The sequence below is a fragment of the Mycosarcoma maydis genome, chromosome 10 (genome assembly GCF_000328475.2).
Source record: "Mycosarcoma maydis chromosome 10, whole genome shotgun sequence".
Lineage (NCBI taxonomy): Eukaryota > Fungi > Basidiomycota > Ustilaginomycetes > Ustilaginales > Mycosarcoma > Mycosarcoma maydis.
Window position 1 is genome coordinate 203,038 of NC_026487.1, and position 17,980 is coordinate 221,017.

The 17,980-nt window shown below is 54.8% G+C and overlaps 4 protein-coding genes across 4 annotated transcripts; 2 read left to right on the top strand and 2 right to left on the bottom strand.

Annotated features, from left to right (window-relative positions):
* Positions 1–244: 244 nt before the first annotated feature.
* Positions 245–3,736, bottom strand: UMAG_03708 (uncharacterized protein; the record flags this gene model as incomplete). The annotated part of the gene is made up of 1 exon (XM_011391877.1): positions 245–3,736. The coding sequence occupies one exon, from the start codon at positions 3,734–3,736 to the stop codon at positions 245–247; it is 3,492 nt and encodes a 1,163-aa protein (XP_011390179.1).
* Positions 3,737–9,078: 5,342 nt separating this feature from the next.
* Positions 9,079–12,426, top strand: UMAG_12240 (uncharacterized protein; the record flags this gene model as incomplete). The annotated part of the gene is made up of 1 exon (XM_011392054.1): positions 9,079–12,426. One exon carries the CDS (start codon positions 9,079–9,081, stop codon positions 12,424–12,426), a length of 3,348 nt encoding a protein of 1,115 aa, XP_011390356.1.
* A 236-nt stretch (positions 12,427–12,662) lies between these two features.
* UMAG_10493 (uncharacterized protein) lies at positions 12,663–14,204 on the bottom strand (the record flags this gene model as incomplete). Its single annotated transcript, XM_011392014.1, has 1 exon — positions 12,663–14,204. The coding sequence occupies one exon, from the start codon at positions 14,202–14,204 to the stop codon at positions 12,663–12,665; it is 1,542 nt and encodes a 513-aa protein (XP_011390316.1).
* A 1,779-nt stretch (positions 14,205–15,983) lies between these two features.
* UMAG_03713 (uncharacterized protein) lies at positions 15,984–16,406 on the top strand (the record flags this gene model as incomplete). Its single annotated transcript, XM_011391878.1, has 1 exon — positions 15,984–16,406. One exon carries the CDS (start codon positions 15,984–15,986, stop codon positions 16,404–16,406), a length of 423 nt encoding a protein of 140 aa, XP_011390180.1.
* Between the last annotated feature and the right edge of the window lie 1,574 nt (positions 16,407–17,980).

Genomic DNA, 17,980 nt, shown 5'->3' on the forward strand with positions numbered 1-17,980 from the left:
CATTCCCAATTCACTCGCTAACTGTACCCTCCCAGATCAATTCACTCGTGACTTGCCCTTGTGAATCCACGCTCTCTGAACAATCACCAACATAACACTCGTGACTGACAAGAGGAATCATCAGTTCATCCACGAGTCGCTACAAGTACACGAGAAAGAGCTAACAAACCGACAAGCCAGCACACGAGCAACCTTCGCGGATCAAGAGATGGCCAGCGAGCTCAATCGTGAATGACGAATGTATTCACCACCAACTTCCAGCTTGAGGTGTGCCTGCTTCGCCCAAATCGATTGTGCTGATCGCATTGGCACATATCGAGCCACTGGAAGCGCAATGGTTTGCGCTCAACATTCGACCGAATTCGCTATCGCGCCTGGCGCATCCGCCACTGCTACCTGGCCTGCTTGTCGAATTGGGCGTTGCAGCCAAATCGAGCATGACGCTATCGTGACCGTTGCCAAGGTTGCTAGGTGTACCGACTCCGCCTGCAATATCGATCGTGGAGCCAACACCATCTCGGCTACCAGCAAGAGCATGGTTGCGAGTGTCGCTGACGCCGTTGCTATCGTTGCTGCTGCTATTGCTCGTGTTGACGCTCGCGATAATGTCCGCGCTCGAGCTCGATGCCGCATCGTTGAGCGCCAACCCGGAGCTAAAAGGATTGTGAATGCCCGCTGCTGCGGCTACCGAGGCAGTGGCACCCAGCGGATCCTGCGCAAAGAATGCTGGAAACTTTTCAGCCGCTTGGTGCACTGCATATGCCAACGCTGGGTGTGCCGAAAACGCAGCTGATAGCGTCTGCATGTCCGTGTGACTAGGCAGCGCAACTGAAATGCATGGCGAGGTGGCTGAAGTCGTGGATCCTGTGGATCCCGTGCGCGTGCTGTTTGAGCCAGACATGGACGGTGGGCCTGAAGGTTGCTGCTGCTGCTGCTGTTGTTGTTGTTGTTGTTGTTGTTGTTGCTGCTGTTGCTGCTGTTGCTGCTGCTGTTGTTGTTGTTGTTGTTGTTGTTGCTGCTGTTGTTGCTGTTGTGACCAAGACGTCCAAGCGTAATTCGGTTCAGACGCGGTACCGGAGCCAGTTGCTGAAGCGGGAGAAGCACTGGATTGTTGCATGGGCACGCCCGTCGAAAATCGGTTGACAGCCGTGGTAAACGCATCGTTGAGCTGGTGTGCAATGTTTGGATCGGCCATTCCAGCGCCATTACCGCCGTTGTCCGCGGCGACACCCAGCGACGGCCAAGCAGGCTCGGGGAACGAGGCAGAACCGGGTGCCGATGTCGAGGCTGCCGACACGTCCACGCTTGTCTCACCACCGTGGATGTCGGGTTGCAGCTGGAACGTGACTGAATGAGACTTTGGTCTAGTTGGCCTGTCGATCGACATGGGCTCATCGGTGATCGACGAAGTCGACGTTGCGGCAGCTGCTGAACCTTCCGAAGTGGTCGTGGCGCTTTGCGGCTGCGGCGACGTGCGTCGTGAACCTGCAGCGGAAGCACGACCTCGCTTCTCGTCGTACCTCGATCGCTTCTTGATCACATCGGCTCGCATGGTGACCGGTCGGTGCTCGTTGTGCAATTTGAGATACAGGCCACACGCATTGCAGACCGTGTGACCAGCATCATCCTTCCTCCACAAGGGCGTCGTGTAGGTTCCGCAATTGAAGCACGATGTCATGTCCTCGCCACTTGGCGAGCCAGAGCGTGAGGGCGAACCGGCCCTCGATCCGGGCGCAGAGGCGCCGCCTGGAGTGGCGGATGGCGTAATGTGACCCGAGTGCGAGTGGCTATGGTGGCTCTTGAGACTCCTGGGTCGAGGCGTCTTGTGCAGCTTGAGGTAAAGACCACACGCGTTGCACAGCAGCAGGTCGTTGGGATCACGACGCCATAGCGGTGTGGAGGTAGCTCCACAATTGGTGCATTGAGCCTGCGTGGGATGCGCGCTTCCAGAGGCAAACGAGGCACTAGGCGTACTGCCTCCAGGTGGGAGACCCTCGATCTTCTTGTTGTTGAGGTCTGGGTTGATGGCTGTGAAAGCAATTGAGCCGGCGATGCTGCGGCGACCACGGCCCTTGTTCTTGGACATGCCATCCGAACACGAAACGGAGCTGTCGGTCGAATTTCGTTTGATGGCTGCTTTGGACGTGCTGGCGGCGGTGCAAGGACCGGGACTGGAGCCAGAGCGTCCGATGTTGGCCAGCGTTGGGCGCAAGGTGGGCGAAGAGGGAGCCGAGAGCGAATCGACAGGACGATCAGCACCCTGGAAGGGTCCGGCTTCGGGGGCCAGCAATGGAGTGGAGGGCACCGATACCGAGTTGCCGCGTGTACCAAACATGGGCGGCTGCATGACTCCAGCGTTTGTGGTCGAGATGGACGTGTCGATTTCGAGATGGTGGTCGCGGGAAGCGTTTGCAGTGCTCTCGTAGCTGCTGGACATTGGCAAGTGGGCGCCTTCGGGCAAGCGTAGAGAGGCGCCAGAGAGCGATGGAGTCGAATTGAGCCATTCGGGCTGCTGTACTTCGGCGTCGTGTCCAGCGGCGTGGGCGAGGTTTGCGCTCCAGTTGCTGCCAACGCTGCCATCGGGGGAAGGTTCTTTGGATTCGGGCCGGGAGGTGTTCTGGATGTGGGTACGCTGTGTCTGCTCTGCCAATTTACGGAAGGTTCGGAGCTCGTCGGCCATCTTCCTGGCTAGTTCCGAAGCCACCTTTTGGGGTTGCGGGTCGGTCTTTTTCCTCCTGATTTGCTTCAATTTGGCGGGGCCTGTCGACAGTCGGTTAAGACCTGACGAGGTGGTTGAGAGGGCCAAAGGGTTCTGCGGCGGCTTGGCGTCGGTCAGGTTCTGGTCGAAGGGAGCTTTAAAGTTGGGCAAGTCACCCACAGGCAAGCCGAGGTCGGCAAGGTCCATCTGTACATCCTCCATGCTACCGAGGCCGGCGAGCAAGCTGTCCAGAGGAGCGTTGAGATCGATGTGATGGTTGAGCAACAGATCACGCTCCGTGGCTTCAATGTCTTCGAGCTTGTATCCGCCGGAAAGGTTTGGGAGGTCACTTTCGAGGCCGGCACTGGCCATGATTTGATCAAAAGTGGCGTGCGTGTCGACGATGCTGATGTCAGAGGTGGAGTCGATGGCATCACTACTGCGTGTGTGGTTGGTGGAGCTCTGAGGTGAGAGAATGAGCGGGAACTTGTTGGTGGTGCCTACCGGGCCGTTCTGACGTTGAGCGTGAGCGTAGTCTTTGGAAGCGTCCTTGTTGCCGACAGTGGTCTGCTTGAAGTTGACGCTGGGATCGAGCGCAAAGGTGTACTGCATGTCTTTCATGGTTTGCTTGTTGGCTGGACTGCTGCGAAACTTGGCTTGGAGTTTGGCTACGGCGAGAGCACGCAGCTTTTGACGCTCGACGGCCTTTTTACGCAGCGCCTCGCCCGAGTCGGTCTTGCGAAAGGGGGGAGCGGTGAGCTCGGCGATGGCGCGACCTTTGTCGCGGTCGAGCTTCTCGCCGGTGCTCTTGGAGAGTTTTTTAAAGTCGCGTCGGCTCTTGAGGTCGTCGTTTTCGACCATGAGATCATGGAGATACCACAACCTCCAGCTGAGGTTTTCGAGACGCTGGCCCTGTTCGAGGTGTGCGGCGACCTTGGTGCACACCCTCCAGGTACGTGTAAGCGATTCTTCATCGTTGAGATTGGAAAAGGGGCTGAAGGATTTGTTTCCTTTGACTTTGAGCAGAAGCGGGGCCATGGCTAAAGAGTAAAAGCGCCGTCCGACGAGGTTTGTATGGAGCTGAGAGTGGTAAGGATGCGGACTGCCAACGCTGGTGGAAGTCAGAGCAAAGAGGCAGCGGTCGACTTGATGGAACGTTGCTATTCGACAGCCAAGAAACCAAGGGGTGCAGTTGTGACAATGGAATGATGAGCGATGCGAGTGGCGCTCCAGACTGTGTCGAGTGTCGTGGACAAGCCAAAAAGAGCGCGAATCGGTGCGATCGACTGCGCCGTGACGAGACAAGACAGAGAAAGGCACAGTGGGATCGGCTCAGCGTTGACTTGCTCGGCTTGGCTGTTGGCCACCGAGGTTGTTGGCCACTGATCGTTCAAGAGCTACAGGCTGGCGCACACGGGTGCGTAGCGAGCGACTTGAACGTTTGGCTGAGCCTGCGCGGATATGCGGCTGACGAGTCGGAGTGTCCGTCGGAGCGATCCAAGTCGAGTAGCAGGGTCGAAGCCGTGCGAGACACCACGGCGAATCGATTCGAACAAGCTCGAGGCTCTGCCAGTCGTGTCTCTCACAACGCGAATCGGTATCGCGCAAACAAGACGTCAGCAGCAGTGGGATTGCGCTGTCGATCAAGGCGGGGGATGGCGTGCTACGATAGCAAACCAAGTCGGAGGTGAGAGGAGGATGGCACCGAATACGGCCTGCTGCGTGTGGATCGGGTCGATGACGAGGTGACCGAAACCAAAACCAAGGATGGTGGTTGTTCGCTCAGAAAACAACAAGCAAAGCAACGTCTGCCATGTCGAGACGAGCAAGTTGGTATCCGTGTACTGTATGCAGGGCCAAAGATGTAGCCAAGCAAAAACTCTTGCAACAGGCGCCGCGGCTGGGGAAGAGGATGCTCATCTCCCTGCGCCCATGTAGCAGCTGCCAAAAGCCCCCTTCCGCTTCTCATTGCTGCTCACTCACACTGCTGCTCACTGCTGCTATTGCTGCTGCTATTGCTGCTGCTATTGCTGCTGCTATTGCTGCTGCAGGTTGGCAAATTTGACTCACAATACAGACTCGCCTCGCCGTGCGCAGTCAGAGCTCAGAGGCGAACGGCACCTCAACCCAACCCAAGCGTGAACTCGTGACTCGTACCTGACCACACTGAGAAACAGAAAGACGAAAAGAAAAAGAAAAAAAAAAAGAAAAAAAAAAGCCAAACCCACGACTCACAACTCACAACTGTGACAATACAAACAAAACAAAATATGAATAGGAAAGCGTTGCGTTGCGTTGCGTTGCCCCAACAAGAACAGAGAGCGTCGTCGTGGGGGAAAATGTCACGAATCGTGAATGAATTTCAAAAACCAAGCAAAGCCTTCACGTTTAGTCGAGTAACAAAGCAGAACCGAGACCCAGCGGGAGCATCGTCGGACCAAGATCGGGCGGACCAAGTTGCCGCGGGAAGGGAAGCGACACGACCAAGTTAACTTCGTACCCACAGAGCCACGCTGTGCCTTGTCCCCCGCAAGATTCAGTTGTGAGTCAGTTGTGAGTCAGTTAGCTATCGTGTAGTCTCGATTGCGCAGAGGCCACCAAGTTCCAGAGCATGTCATCCACCCCATACCAGAGCATATCGTCCAACAAATTCCAGAGCATATCATCACTCACGACTCGTGTCGTTACAATCCCCAATCTTGATTACTGAGATTCCGAGCTTTTGATTGAAATGAACACCAATCCCAAGACAAGACAGAACGACATCCCTGTTCTTAAAGACTTTCTTTTGTGTGTAGAGGTGTTTGTTTTGTTTGGTACTTGTTTTGTTTTGCTTTGATTTGATTCCTTTTTCTTTTTTTTTTTTGGTCTCCCCGACCCCGACCTGGTGTTGATGAGTTGATTTCTTCTGTACACTTTGCCTTGGCACTCAGACTGTTGACCGCATGAGCCAGCAGGCCCTTTGGATGTTGATTTCAAGGTGAGGGTCTCTCTGGACTCGTGACTGTTTTTGCTCAAGCTTCGGCGCAGGCAGTACCATGGCGACCCATCCCATCTGCCTGTGACTTGGCCATGTTGTTGTTCTGCGCGGTTTCACCTTTTGAGCATCGACCGGCAGACGTGCTCGATTCGATCGAGGACGCTGGGAGTAGCTTCTTTTATGCTCAAGAGGCGAGACAAGGGCGCACTTTAGAAGGCTATCCTACCAGGCCGATGCTTATAGGTTTAATTGACCGGAGTTTCAAGTTGATACGTTGCCAGACACGGGTAAAGCGTTGTCTCGACAAGCGAACCCGGCTGTCGGATAGCCCGTAACTTGGCTTGGAATGGCATCGGACACCGAAGTGTATGCCGTCGGAGTGGTCTCGTGCTGACTCAGGGAGATAGGCGGGCGGGAAGAGGTCTTGTAAGGGAGCTTGTAAGGGAACTTGGCTCGCGAAGGCAGCCAGCTGTCTTGAGCCCGCTTGGTTTCACAAGAAAGCGTACACAATTGATTTGGCTGTCTAGCGTAGAGTGACCTGGCATCATTGAGACTGGTGGTAATGCTGGTTCGATGTGCAGCTATCCATCAGTCCAGCAAGTTTCCGCTGAACTTCCACAGCCATTTGTGCTGTTGTAGGCATGCCTGTAGTCAAACAGCATCAGACAAAGAGACAATGATAGGTGGTGCCCTTGTGCATACACACCCGGCTGGAGGCTAGAATGTACAGCTTTGCAACGATATCCTACAGAGCTACTCTTCGTGCTTTCAAACAAGGCTATGGCCAGCAACAAAGAGAATGCTTTCGAAACGTGGGATCCTCGGCCATGTGGGAGATCTGTGTGAGTCTTGCATGCGACTGTACCAACAGAGGCACGAGCATTCGCGTTCGCTTTTCCACGTGAGGGCTGTTTAATGGATAGCTACTACAGAAAAGGGGGCACACAAATGGCCACAAAAGGCAACAAAACACATCCATTTCCGATTAACGGCTAGTACCAGACGCCAATTCATAAACGTGCGGCCCTCTTTCCAATACCTAAATTGGCTACGAAGCCGAGGCAAAGAAAAGAACGAAAAGAAAAGAAAAGAAAAGAAAAAAAGAAGGAAAAAAAGGGATATGAAATAAAATAAAAATGGAGACAAATGGGAACGCAATTGCGGTCCAACACTCCGGATCTCTGAAATTTGTCGAATAATCCCGATTGCATCCATCTGCAGCACCCGATTAGCGCGATTAGCGAAGAGGGTGAGGTTGGGTGGGGCCACAGGAAAGACACTGCAAGCGTGACAATGAATAATCACGACTGTGTCGGATGAGAACCTTCTCTGCACTGGGTACCAAGGCGATACTCATCTTGCTGGTCTTTCGCTCAACAGCCGTCATCGCTCGACGGGAGGGATGCTGTCATTCGTGATTCTGGATCGGCCTGCAAAGCGTCGGAAGGGTGTAACATTGCAACTGCAGGCGTGACGAACAGCGCACAGTGCACCGCGTACGCGTCGACAGGGTGGAAGACATGGAGCAGGGTGCCACGAAGACACTCACGACTTGGTGACCAGATGGTTGAGGTGCCGCTGGTCAAGGAAAGCGTTGGGTGGATTGGCGAGTGGATGGTACGGGCTGCTGAAGCAGGCGTTTCAAGGATGACTAAGAAACACAGTCGTGAGTCACTGTTGCGTTGTAAAAGTAACGTCACAGAGTCACGACTAGCTTGCGTGGAACAGAAGGATGCGTGTTGGAATTCACTCACGGTTCACGGTTCGGTCGATTTTGAGCCAAAAGAAAAGCGAAGAAGGACGACGCTTCGCGCTTCGCGCTTTGTGCTTTGTGCTTTGTGCTTGGCAACGGTGACGCCCATGTGCGCCATTTGGCTGCAACCCCAGCTTTCGCTGCATTTCTATGCGGCTCGCCTCTCAGGGTCCTCTCGCGTCTACTTTCGGCGAGATTCTAGAGGGTTTGCGAGTCGTGAGTGTTGGTGGTGGGTAAGTGAGTGTCACAGCCGACAGCTTTGTCTTGGCTTGGCACCGCGCCCAGCCACAAGCCCAGATCGCTTCTGTCTGAGCGCAGACGCGGCGAAACAAAGACGTCAAACGGCGACGTGCTTGTCGAGCATCATGACAGGGTCAACCACCAAGATAGAGTTATATGCACGCGCGCCAAATTCGCAGCATGACAGTGTGAGTCAGAGGGAGGATGTGATGAACGCGAGCATGTGGCTTGCGCGCATAGTCCGAGACTCGTGACACTTTCCCTAACGACGTGAGAGGCGCCTGAGAGGCGCCGAGAATCTTCGCTGCATGTTCCGATCTTGTTGACCAAACAGACTGGTTGCAACGCAGAAGCAGCGCTCGGATGGGCATCCGACTCGGTCACTAGCTGATGCGCGTCAAAGCTTGACTGCTCTCCGGGTCGAGCACGAGCAACCAGATGCGCCGTCAAGAATGAATATAATCACGCATCCATCTGGAATCACGAGTCGTGAATCACGAATGCCCTGCCCAATCGAGAGGACGCCTCCACCTTTGCGATTCACGATTCACGATTCACGATTGTTCGCACCGCGCCTCCTTCTAAGCAAACTTATCTGTTGCAAGACACACCTTCACTCGGCATCACGCCTCATATTACCATCGCACCAGTCTACATCACTCTTACTCTTAGTCATCCTTTTCCTCATTCCGCCTCTTGCTACGCCAATCGCATATCGGCCGTCTCGATCCACCACCTAATTGGAGCATCTGTTGGCGACTTTGGTTCACAACGTTGGTCATTGCAGCGCAGTTCTGCAGAGTCAGCTTTGGTGAGACAAGTCTGATTCATCCTCCGCCATCTCACGCAGTCACTCGCCAGTCACAGGAAAGCTCGTATCTTTCAACGTCAATTTCAAGTGCACCCTGCAGCCTCAATCCTGACACACCACTTTGCAGCTCAACTCTTCTTTGCCACTCAACAAGCTTTTCTCTCTTATCCGCCACGCTTGGTTCGATCCTCTCAACCCGACTGCGCATCACTCATCCTATCTCGTGCCGAGGCTCGATCGCTGTCCACTATAGTTTGGTGGAGTCATCTGCCTCCAAGCCCGTTCCACCTGTCGAGGCCGTGTCTCATGCGCTATTGCACATGCTCCCTCATCTGCTACGCCTTCCCTCTCTCACTTTGCTACGCCTTTGTTGAGCCGTCGGCATTACACGCGAGCAATCTTCAAAAGCTACCTCAAGCGTGTCCAGAGAGACATTGACAAGGCCAAGAACAAGCACAAACTTGTTCCTCCCAACGCCACTTTGACCTTGCCTCAACACCGCCATCACTCAACCTCATAGCACAGCACCCTCAGCCCCCTCCCCCCCGCACAGTAGTCTCTTTCTCTTTTGACAGCTGTCTCAACACGCGCGCACCATGGCGCTTCCCTTGCCTGTTCCTAGCTACAATTCAAACACTCGGCCCATCATGGACAGCCGATCGCCATTCTCGTCGAGCCATCTAGCATCGCTTTCACCATTTTCTTGCCCATCGACCCGCATGTCGCCTCAGTACGGAAACAGCTGTACGCTCACCATTCTCAAAGCTGATGCGGACCATCCCATCAATGCACATGACCCTATCCACAAAAAGCCAGATCCGTCCTCAGCTCTCACCTCTTCAACCAAGTCGACGCGCTTTGCCCCTTCCTTTTCCAGCTCACACTCTGTGTCTCAGCCATTATCGTCTGGTTTCGACTCTAGTGTCCATGTTCACGCCGTCTCGGACCACGGCATCTTGCTCCCCTTTCTCGATCGACCCAGCGAGGTCAAGGAGCTGCTCTTTGATACGAAACCCAATCAGTCGCTCATGTACAGGCTCTGCAGTGTATTTGGAGGCGATCCGAACCAACCCACTCGTCGCGGCAAGGACGAGCGGTGGGACGAGATGCTCGAGCTCCTCACCGAACTCGATCGTCCTTTGCTCGACGACGAGGACTGGCTCATCCGCCTCGAGTCGCTCGTTATGGAACGCTCCCCTTCTCTGTGGGCACAGCTCGCTCGCTGCTTGGGCGCAGAAGGCCTCACCTTGCATCCAGCTATTCAGCACGGCTCTTCGCGCTTCGATAGCTGGGCACTGCCTTCACGCTACCTCGATGCCGACCACCACAACGACAGTCCTCTCTCGCCGCCCTCGGACGCTTCTAGTGACGATGGCCACGACGAGCAGATCAACCACTCGCTCTCTGTCAACGTAGAGCCGTTACACACGCTGCCTCAATCCTACTCGGAACAGCCTGCTGCCAAGATGCAGAAGTCGTCCTTGCGCGAATCGGCCTCACCTGCAGCTCCATCCCCATCGTCGCTTCCTGAGCACGCCGTCGGTCATGCTTCTGGCGCTAACACCGATTGGGCCTCACCGAGTGAAGGATCTGTCACGTCAGCTGCTGATGATGCCTGCGTCAAGACCAACTTGCTCGAAGACATTATCGAGGAACCTCAGTCGTCGACGCACGTAGCACCAAATACCCCAAGCAGGAGACGTTCAACTTCTGGCAAATTTGCAGGGCTGCGCATCTCGGCCCTCAGCTCGTCGAGCCCTCCCGCGTCTCGACGTAACTCGAGCGTCTCTAGAGACGCTTCCGGCTCGCCCCTGCCTACCGGTGCCATGTCTCCTGCCGGTCTAGCTCCTCCCAGTCCGGATGCTGCGCCATTGCGTGACACTTCGACTTGTTTCGCCAAGCACCGAAGGCTCAGCACAATCATGGTGCACAACAACCCCAGCCAACAGCTTCAGCCTCAAGCCTTGCCACTCGACAAGGCCCCTTCTCTGCAGACGTCACCTTTGCGACGTCAGCGTGGTGTCAGCGAGGCTTTGCACATTATCCAGGGCCCTCAGGCGTGGAACCCGCAGCCGCGTCGTCGCACCCAAAGCTTTGCACGTTCCTTTGCCGAGCTCACGTCTCCTACTCAACAGCTCGAACAGCTGCGAGCTGAGCACGCCAGAAGCGATGCTGACCGACTGGCTGAACACACTCGGCGTATCAGCCTCCAGGACAGCCACAGTACATCGGCCGCTTCCGCGCCAGCCTTTGCAACCGGTACAACCGATACAGCCGGGGCTCTCGGCTTGCACGCAAGTGCCGACAGCCCAGACTCGCTCGACCTGAGCGCACGCAAGACGTCAAGGGCTCGCGCTGGTCGCAAACGCGTTGGTAGCGTGGACAGTCGTGGCGCTGCGAGTAGCACAGGCTCTGCATCGCTCCTAATCCCCGGCCTTTTGCCGGATGGTCGAACGCGACATCCCTCGGGCAGTTGCGGCTCGCGTGATCTGTCAGAGTCGATTGCAGCTTTTCGCAAAACCATGGGACTGTCCGTCTCGCCGTCGCCCAGCGAGCGCGATGATTCTGAACGCGGCGACACTAAGTCGGACGCTGACAAGCCGACCGAGTTGTTGACACGCAAGCGGAAGGGTTCTGGCACTGTCGAGTTACCCAAGCCTACTTCGAGAACCACCAACACGCTCGAGGCCAAAATCTCTCGCAAGGGCTCGCCGCCCGCCTGCACTACCGATGAACACCACCATGCTCAGTTTCAAAAGCCCAAACACATTCAGGAGCTTGAGAACCGCAGCCAAGCGAGCAGCAGCTCTGGCAGTGGGCTAGCCCTCGGAGGTGGCTTTTCGCTTGCCAAGTGTGGAGCCAACTTTCGACGACAGAGCCACGATGCAACGAGCTCGCAGAGCGGCTGGCGTTGCAGCTTTAGCCGACGTGATGCTACGCGCACCCGAGGCGTTGAGCACTATTCGCTGCGCTCGCCTCCGGCTGTGCAACGTCGACCTGGAGGGTTTGTCTCGCTAGCGCAAGAGTACGAACGTGCCAGACAAGGACGATGCTCGAGCGAGGTGGCGTTTTCGATCCATAGCAATGCGGTGGCAAGTTCGCCTTCGAGCAGCATCACCAGCTTTGACGTTGGTGCAAGCCATGCTTATCGTGCAAGCTCGGACGAGTGCATGCCGCGGGTCGAAACGTCGCTGGCCGAAGACAAGGCTTGCAACCAGACCAAAGCCAAGCAGGCTACTAGCGTGGACGTGGTGAAAGGCGACCCGACACCCAAAGCTGGTCCAGGAGGTGGTATGACACCGAGAGCTTCGTTTGGCGCGTGTTCACGTCCTGAGGGTCATCCATTTCCGAAGCTGCTGAACCGCATGACAGCGTCTGCTGCGGACGACGAGGGTAGCGACGAGGTGAGCGTTGCTAAACGCAATTGCTCACTCGGTCCAGCGACGCCACTGAGCCCGCTCGAATCGTGTCGTACGCGTCTAAGTCCTTCACCCAGTGCCACGTCGAGCAGCACGCAGTCCAGCCCGCGCTCGCCTAGCATTGTGTTCCCGATCTCGCCCAACGCGTCCATCTCTCGAGCGGCTGAGTTCAGGAAAGCTCTTGACACGCCCGCATGCCAAGCCGCGTTTAGGCGCATCCATGCCACGTGCGGCGCATCCACCGCCTCATCGATCCGCGAATTGGTCACCACCTCGGAACGCAGCCAGATGCACGACGAGCACTTGCTAGAACAAGTGGCGCATCAGATCGGCCTTGTCGATCACCAGCACGCTCAACAGGTCGGAGGCAAACAAGCGCAAGATGCCGACATGGTGCTGGCCGAACCAGGGTACGAGGAGAGATGGCAAACGTTTGTCGATCTGTGCAAAAGCTTGGGTGTTGGCCAGTACGAGCTGGGCTTGGCCAAGAGACGCTGTGGCCCTGCCATTGATACCTGTCGTTGATCGCAACCGAGTGTTTTTAGCTCGAGTATCACACACGGGGTTTTCCTTTACGCCTGTTTCATGGTTTCACACCTTTAGGGTTTTACGGTTTTACGGTTTCACGTTTGTTTGATTGATTGTTTTCCACATGTAGCTTAGCTATGCCTTGACTTAGTGTTGATCGTTGACGCATTTCGCAAGCAAGCACACACACGCACAGCATGCACTGATCTCGAATTGCAATGATACCTCTTTACTCACAAGCCAAAGTGGGCAACATGCAAGAGCGTAGCGGTGACGACCTTGGCGATGCTGCTGAGCTGGTCGAGATCGTATCCGAGCCTATCAGAGACGTCGGCTGAATTGTGGTACATGGGATCGGCGATCGGACCGTGGCGCTCAAAGACCCAGGTAGCTGGGAAGTTTTGTTGCCAAAAGCTCTGGTGATCTGAGCAGCAGGCGGGTGTGTAGCCCTGTTGCAATTCGGGTGCGTAGAGATGCGTGATGGCCCAGACGAGCTGCGTGGCGGTGTTGGTGACGAATTTATCGGGGAATGCGATCTGCATTGGTTCTCCCGGTTTTCGATAGGCCAACATGTCCATCTGCAAGGCGAGCTTGACGGGTACTTTGGCGGTGTGCAGGAACGCGGCGTAGTGTTGCGAGCCGACGAGGCCCTGTTCCTCTCCGGAGAAGGCGATCAGTTGGATGGGCGACGAGAATCTGAGAGCGGATGAGCCAATGGAGCGTGCAATCGCGAGCAAAGCAGCGGTGCCGGAGCCGTCATCGTCGCCACCGGGGGCTGTGGTCGAACCAAAGCTTCCTCTCGAATCGTAGTGTGCAGAAATAACCACCTCGCCTTTCGGCTTGACCGCCGACGTGGCCGCGATACGACAGACTACGTTAGGTGCAAAGTAGGCCGAGTACTCGAAAAACTCACACGTACTACCGTTCAAAGCAGCAAGAGACTGTTGCAGCTGTTGCTTGATCCACTCGGCCGCCAAGCGCGCACCGTAGGTGGAACTGTGTCGACTGTGCCATGTTCCGATCTGCTTGGGCTGTACATCCTCTCCTGTCAAGATGCGCACGTCCTTCTTGATGCGTTCCGGATGGAATGCCGAGGACGAGGCGATCTTGGCTATCACCGTGTTGTACTTGGGGTTTTCAAATGACGGTTCGGGCTTTGGGATTTCATCAGCTGCTAGCCGAGAGACAGGGTGGAAGATGAGACGTTCAAGGCGCGTATCGAAGGTGGCGTGCTTGTCGATTGTTGCTAGCTGTTTGTGCGACACGGCGAGCAGGAGCGCGTCCTCGTCGACGCTGATCAACCTGATAGCTTCTGATGTCGACGCGGTAGCAAGATGGAATGCCAGCTGATTGGACGCCTCGTCAGCAGCTGCGTCGTGCGCGTCCGGGACAAGTGCTGTCAGCGCACGATGCTTCCAAGTGCTTGCCAATGCGGTTCGCATCGCGTCCTCCTGCAAAGCTTCCTGCTTAAAGACGACCACCTCTTCACGTGCATGGTGCACCTCAGCCGAGCTTTGCGCGCAAGCGTCGTCGGAAGATGCTCGATACAGATAAGATACAGTGCCAACGCCTTGCACTTTGGCCACCTCGGAAGCGCATTCCACCAAGTGCGGCTCGGCTGATGTTGAGGTCCAGTAGCTCCATCCTGCCGCCGATGTTGCTGATGCGGATGCTGATGCTGGCGCGGCAGCGACCGTCGTCGTAGCAGCAGCAGCAGCCAATAGCGTTAGCGGGACTGCTAGCAACATATGCTTGGTAAGCTTGAGGTCGCGCATCGTGTATCTAGATGGTGTCGCAAGAAAGATGCACGGAATTATTCACGACTACGACTCAGCTCAGATGGTGGAGGGTCCAAGCGCAACCGACTCGATCTAAGCGAGTGCGTCGAGCCAGCTGACCGTCAGCCAACAATCAACAATCACGAATCGCGAATCGCGAATGCAGAATATGACAACCTCGTCAACCGCTGTGCAAACTTGAGCAAATCCTATTCGTATTGCGATTCGTGGTTCGCGTATGGGCATCCGTTTTCATTGCTATTTTGGTTTGACTTGTAAGTTGCGACCTGCAACCACAATCACGAACCAGGTTCAGAGGGTTACGAGATGTCGCTCATTAACAGCGGCGGTGGCAAGAGTCAGTATAGATAAAGGCGGGCGGAGGACCAAACGGCGTAAGCGAGAAGACGTGCTCGAGAGAGAGTGCGTGCTTGATGAGTTTCGACCGGCCTTCTGGCGACCAACCTGGTTTGGACGGGGCAATCGCAAGTCATGTGAGTGTATCGACTCGTGACTGCTTCATGCTGGGTTGTTGGTTGCCGCACTCCGTCTTTGGCGCGGCTGGCGAGATGCGCCGAAAGGTGCGTGCCAATCGCCCATCGCCAATCATAAGCACGGCATTTGTCAGAGCAAGCTTGCAGCAGTTGCGTCTCGTCTCGGCTGGAATTCGCTGATGGATGGCGAGTCCAGTTGACGCGCACGCTGGCACGCTCGCGTAAAGCACGAGAACCACGTCTGTCTAGTGCACCTCGTGTGCTGTCATCGCAAGCTAGCGCAACCAGTTTGCAGCGGTAGATAGTCACTTGGAAGCATTTGCCAAGAACATATCGGCTATGCTACAGAGATGTTTAGGGTTGCGTGTGTCGCTGTGCTGCGCGGAAGCAGACACAAACACATGCACTCACTGGATACTCAAGCGGATGCTGTTGGCCAACAGCCTAGGAAACCGTGTTACCATAACTTTTGCGATGTCGATTGCGATGGCAGCTTGACTCTCGTGACGGTTGCGTGCTTGGGAGGGAGGATGCAAATATGTTTCTGCTCGACATTCACGATTCGTCATTCACGCTTGTGCTGATCAACTCTAGAGAAGTCGGCGCGGCGTGACTCGCAGCGTTTGGCATGGTATCAGGTTGGATGCTGAGCAGGCTATCACATGTCGACGTGGACAGCGTCACGCATCGCAGGTACGAGCACGAAAATGGACGAGCCGTCAACTCTCACGACTACCTTGACGTAACTTGGCTCGATCATGTCAAGTATTAATAAAGTCGAGCTTGGCGAGCCGAGCCAAGAAAGCGCATGACACTTGTCCACGCTCACCTCTGGCTGGTGTGTGACTCACGGACTGACGACTCGTGACGGTTGTCGAGACATTCTGAAGCAACGCTCTGAGGCAAAATCGCCGCAGTCACGAGTCAACTTGCTCATTTGGTATTCACGATTTTAATATGACGTTAAGTCAATACATTCACATTCGAATTTGGTAACTTGCTATTCGTACTAACCCTTTTCAAATCACGCATGGCCCTGGTCGATGGACGATTATTATTTTGTTATATAGACAGTCACGAGTGGTGTTCCAAAGTCGGTGCCGTGATGCGCTCCTCCTCAATTGCTCAGTCACGAGGCAGCGTTGCTCGTGATTTCAAGTGGCTGCAACGTTATCGAAAAACCACGCTAAGCTCGCGCGTGGCAATCACGACCTCGGCTTGACTTTGCCTAGGGGGTTTTTTTCCCTTGAAACGAACGATTCAGATTGGCGATTGTCTCGCAATGGCCTGGTGCATGCATGCATATTCTCTTCTTTTGCAACTGGTTATCAACCCTGATAAGGACGACGACGATATGCACCCTCTGATTTGTGCCCAACATCCCGAACAAGCCAAAGAGCGCAGGATGGACGCTGCTGACTGTACCATCAGGCAAGCCAAAAGAGAGGCTACGATTTCGTCTTTCGAGGAGAATGGTACTGACGAATGGTTGCTTACATGCTGCTCGTGGCTTGGCCAAGTAAACCTGATGGAACAAGATGAGCAACAGGACAGCATAGGTACAGTCACGAGTACTGTACGTAAATTATTTCGTGATTGCATGTCTCAGAGCAGCGTTCGTTCCTGCGCAGCGCTGAGGCGGTCTCTGATTGGTGGTGGTGGCCTTGGACGCTGGGCGATCGGAATCAGAGCAAGAGGACCCTGATAGCACGTTTTGATTGCTTGAGCTGCGCTGCTCTCTCGGCTAGTCACGAGTAGAGCGACGATATTGGCTGCCTGTATTCGTGAATTTTTAATTATTTTATTTTTTCCCCTTCTGACTCACGGCTACACGCTACACCTGGAAGCGTCTGCGTCACGAGCGAGTCACACGAAGTTGCTTCTCGGTTATTGACCCTTCCTTTTTTGAAAAAAGAAAAAAGAAAAAGCCTGAGAGAAAAAAAAATACATGCTCAAAGATGAATCACGAATATCACTCTGAATCTGAATCTGATTCACGATTCTTATTCGTGATTGCACCGCCGCCGGATGAGTTTGACCGGTATCTATTCTGATTCGTGATTTCTCTGAATTTATCCCCAATCACGAATCACGAATCACGAATCACGAATCACGAATCACGAATCACGAATCACGAATCACGAATCATGAACCAGCAGGTCTTGCACCATTTCAGTGCAGTCTGTCATGCTTTGCCTCTCGTTTTCGTTGGGCTCTGGCCGAATCGTGAATTGCGCTTTCTCCGCCTTTTTTACTTTAATTTTCTTCTTCTCGCCATGTTCCTGTGCTGTGCTGTGCTGTGCTGTGCTGTTCGCCCAAACCCGAACGATTGTTTCGCTGCTCTTGTGCCCGAGTGTTGCGCTATCTCTGTGTTGAGTTGGGCTATCTCTGACTTTGTCCGCTCTTTTGTCGCCTTGTCTCGCCTCGTTCTCGCTTCGCGGTTGCCCTGCCCATGTCAGCCGACACAAGGCTGAATGGCAGATCGGTTCAAATCCAAGAGCCGGCCACCCCCGCCGCCGTCGCCGCCACTGCTACTACTGTTGTTACTGGCAACGGCTGCTCCTGACTTTCTACGCCGCTCCTCAACCGTATCATGTAACGCCTTTGCGACCGTGTCGGTCTTTCGCTCGGTTCTGCCTGTTCTGCCTGTTCTGCCTGTTCTGCCTGTTCTGCCTGTTTTGCCTGTTTTGCCTGTTCTGCTTGCTCCTTCCGCCACGCTCGTGGGTGGCTTGTTTCTTGCTATCTTGCTATCTTCTCATCGTCCCGTCGGTTCATCCAACTCCTCAACCATCGCGTCCTACATTTCTTCATCCCCTCCCCTCCCCTCCTACATCATCCGCATTCTTGGACGTCAAGACCGCGTTGTCACTTGACTCAAGCTCATCACTTCGACCTTTCGCATTGGACAACGCGTCTATTGACGTTTCGTATACCACCAAGCCCGCTTGCTTGACAACGATAGTGCTGCGTCTTTGCATTGGCTACTCTGCTTGCTCGTAGTAGTCTTGTGTCACACCCCGTCCTAGAGCACGATACTCTACATCCTGAGCCCACATTCATGGTGCATACATTCTCCCTGTACAAGGTACACCAACACCTCGATCAACTCGTTCTCTTTCACCGCCTACTTTCTTGGCTTCATCTCGTGATTCTAGCGGCTGTACTACCTTGACAACGCCACCCGCCATCCACTGGCTACCTTTTCTCTGGCTACCTTTCCTCGTAGATCTTCCACTCGCCCCTGTCTCTCCCTCTCTTCGACTTTGCCTCGGTCGCCTC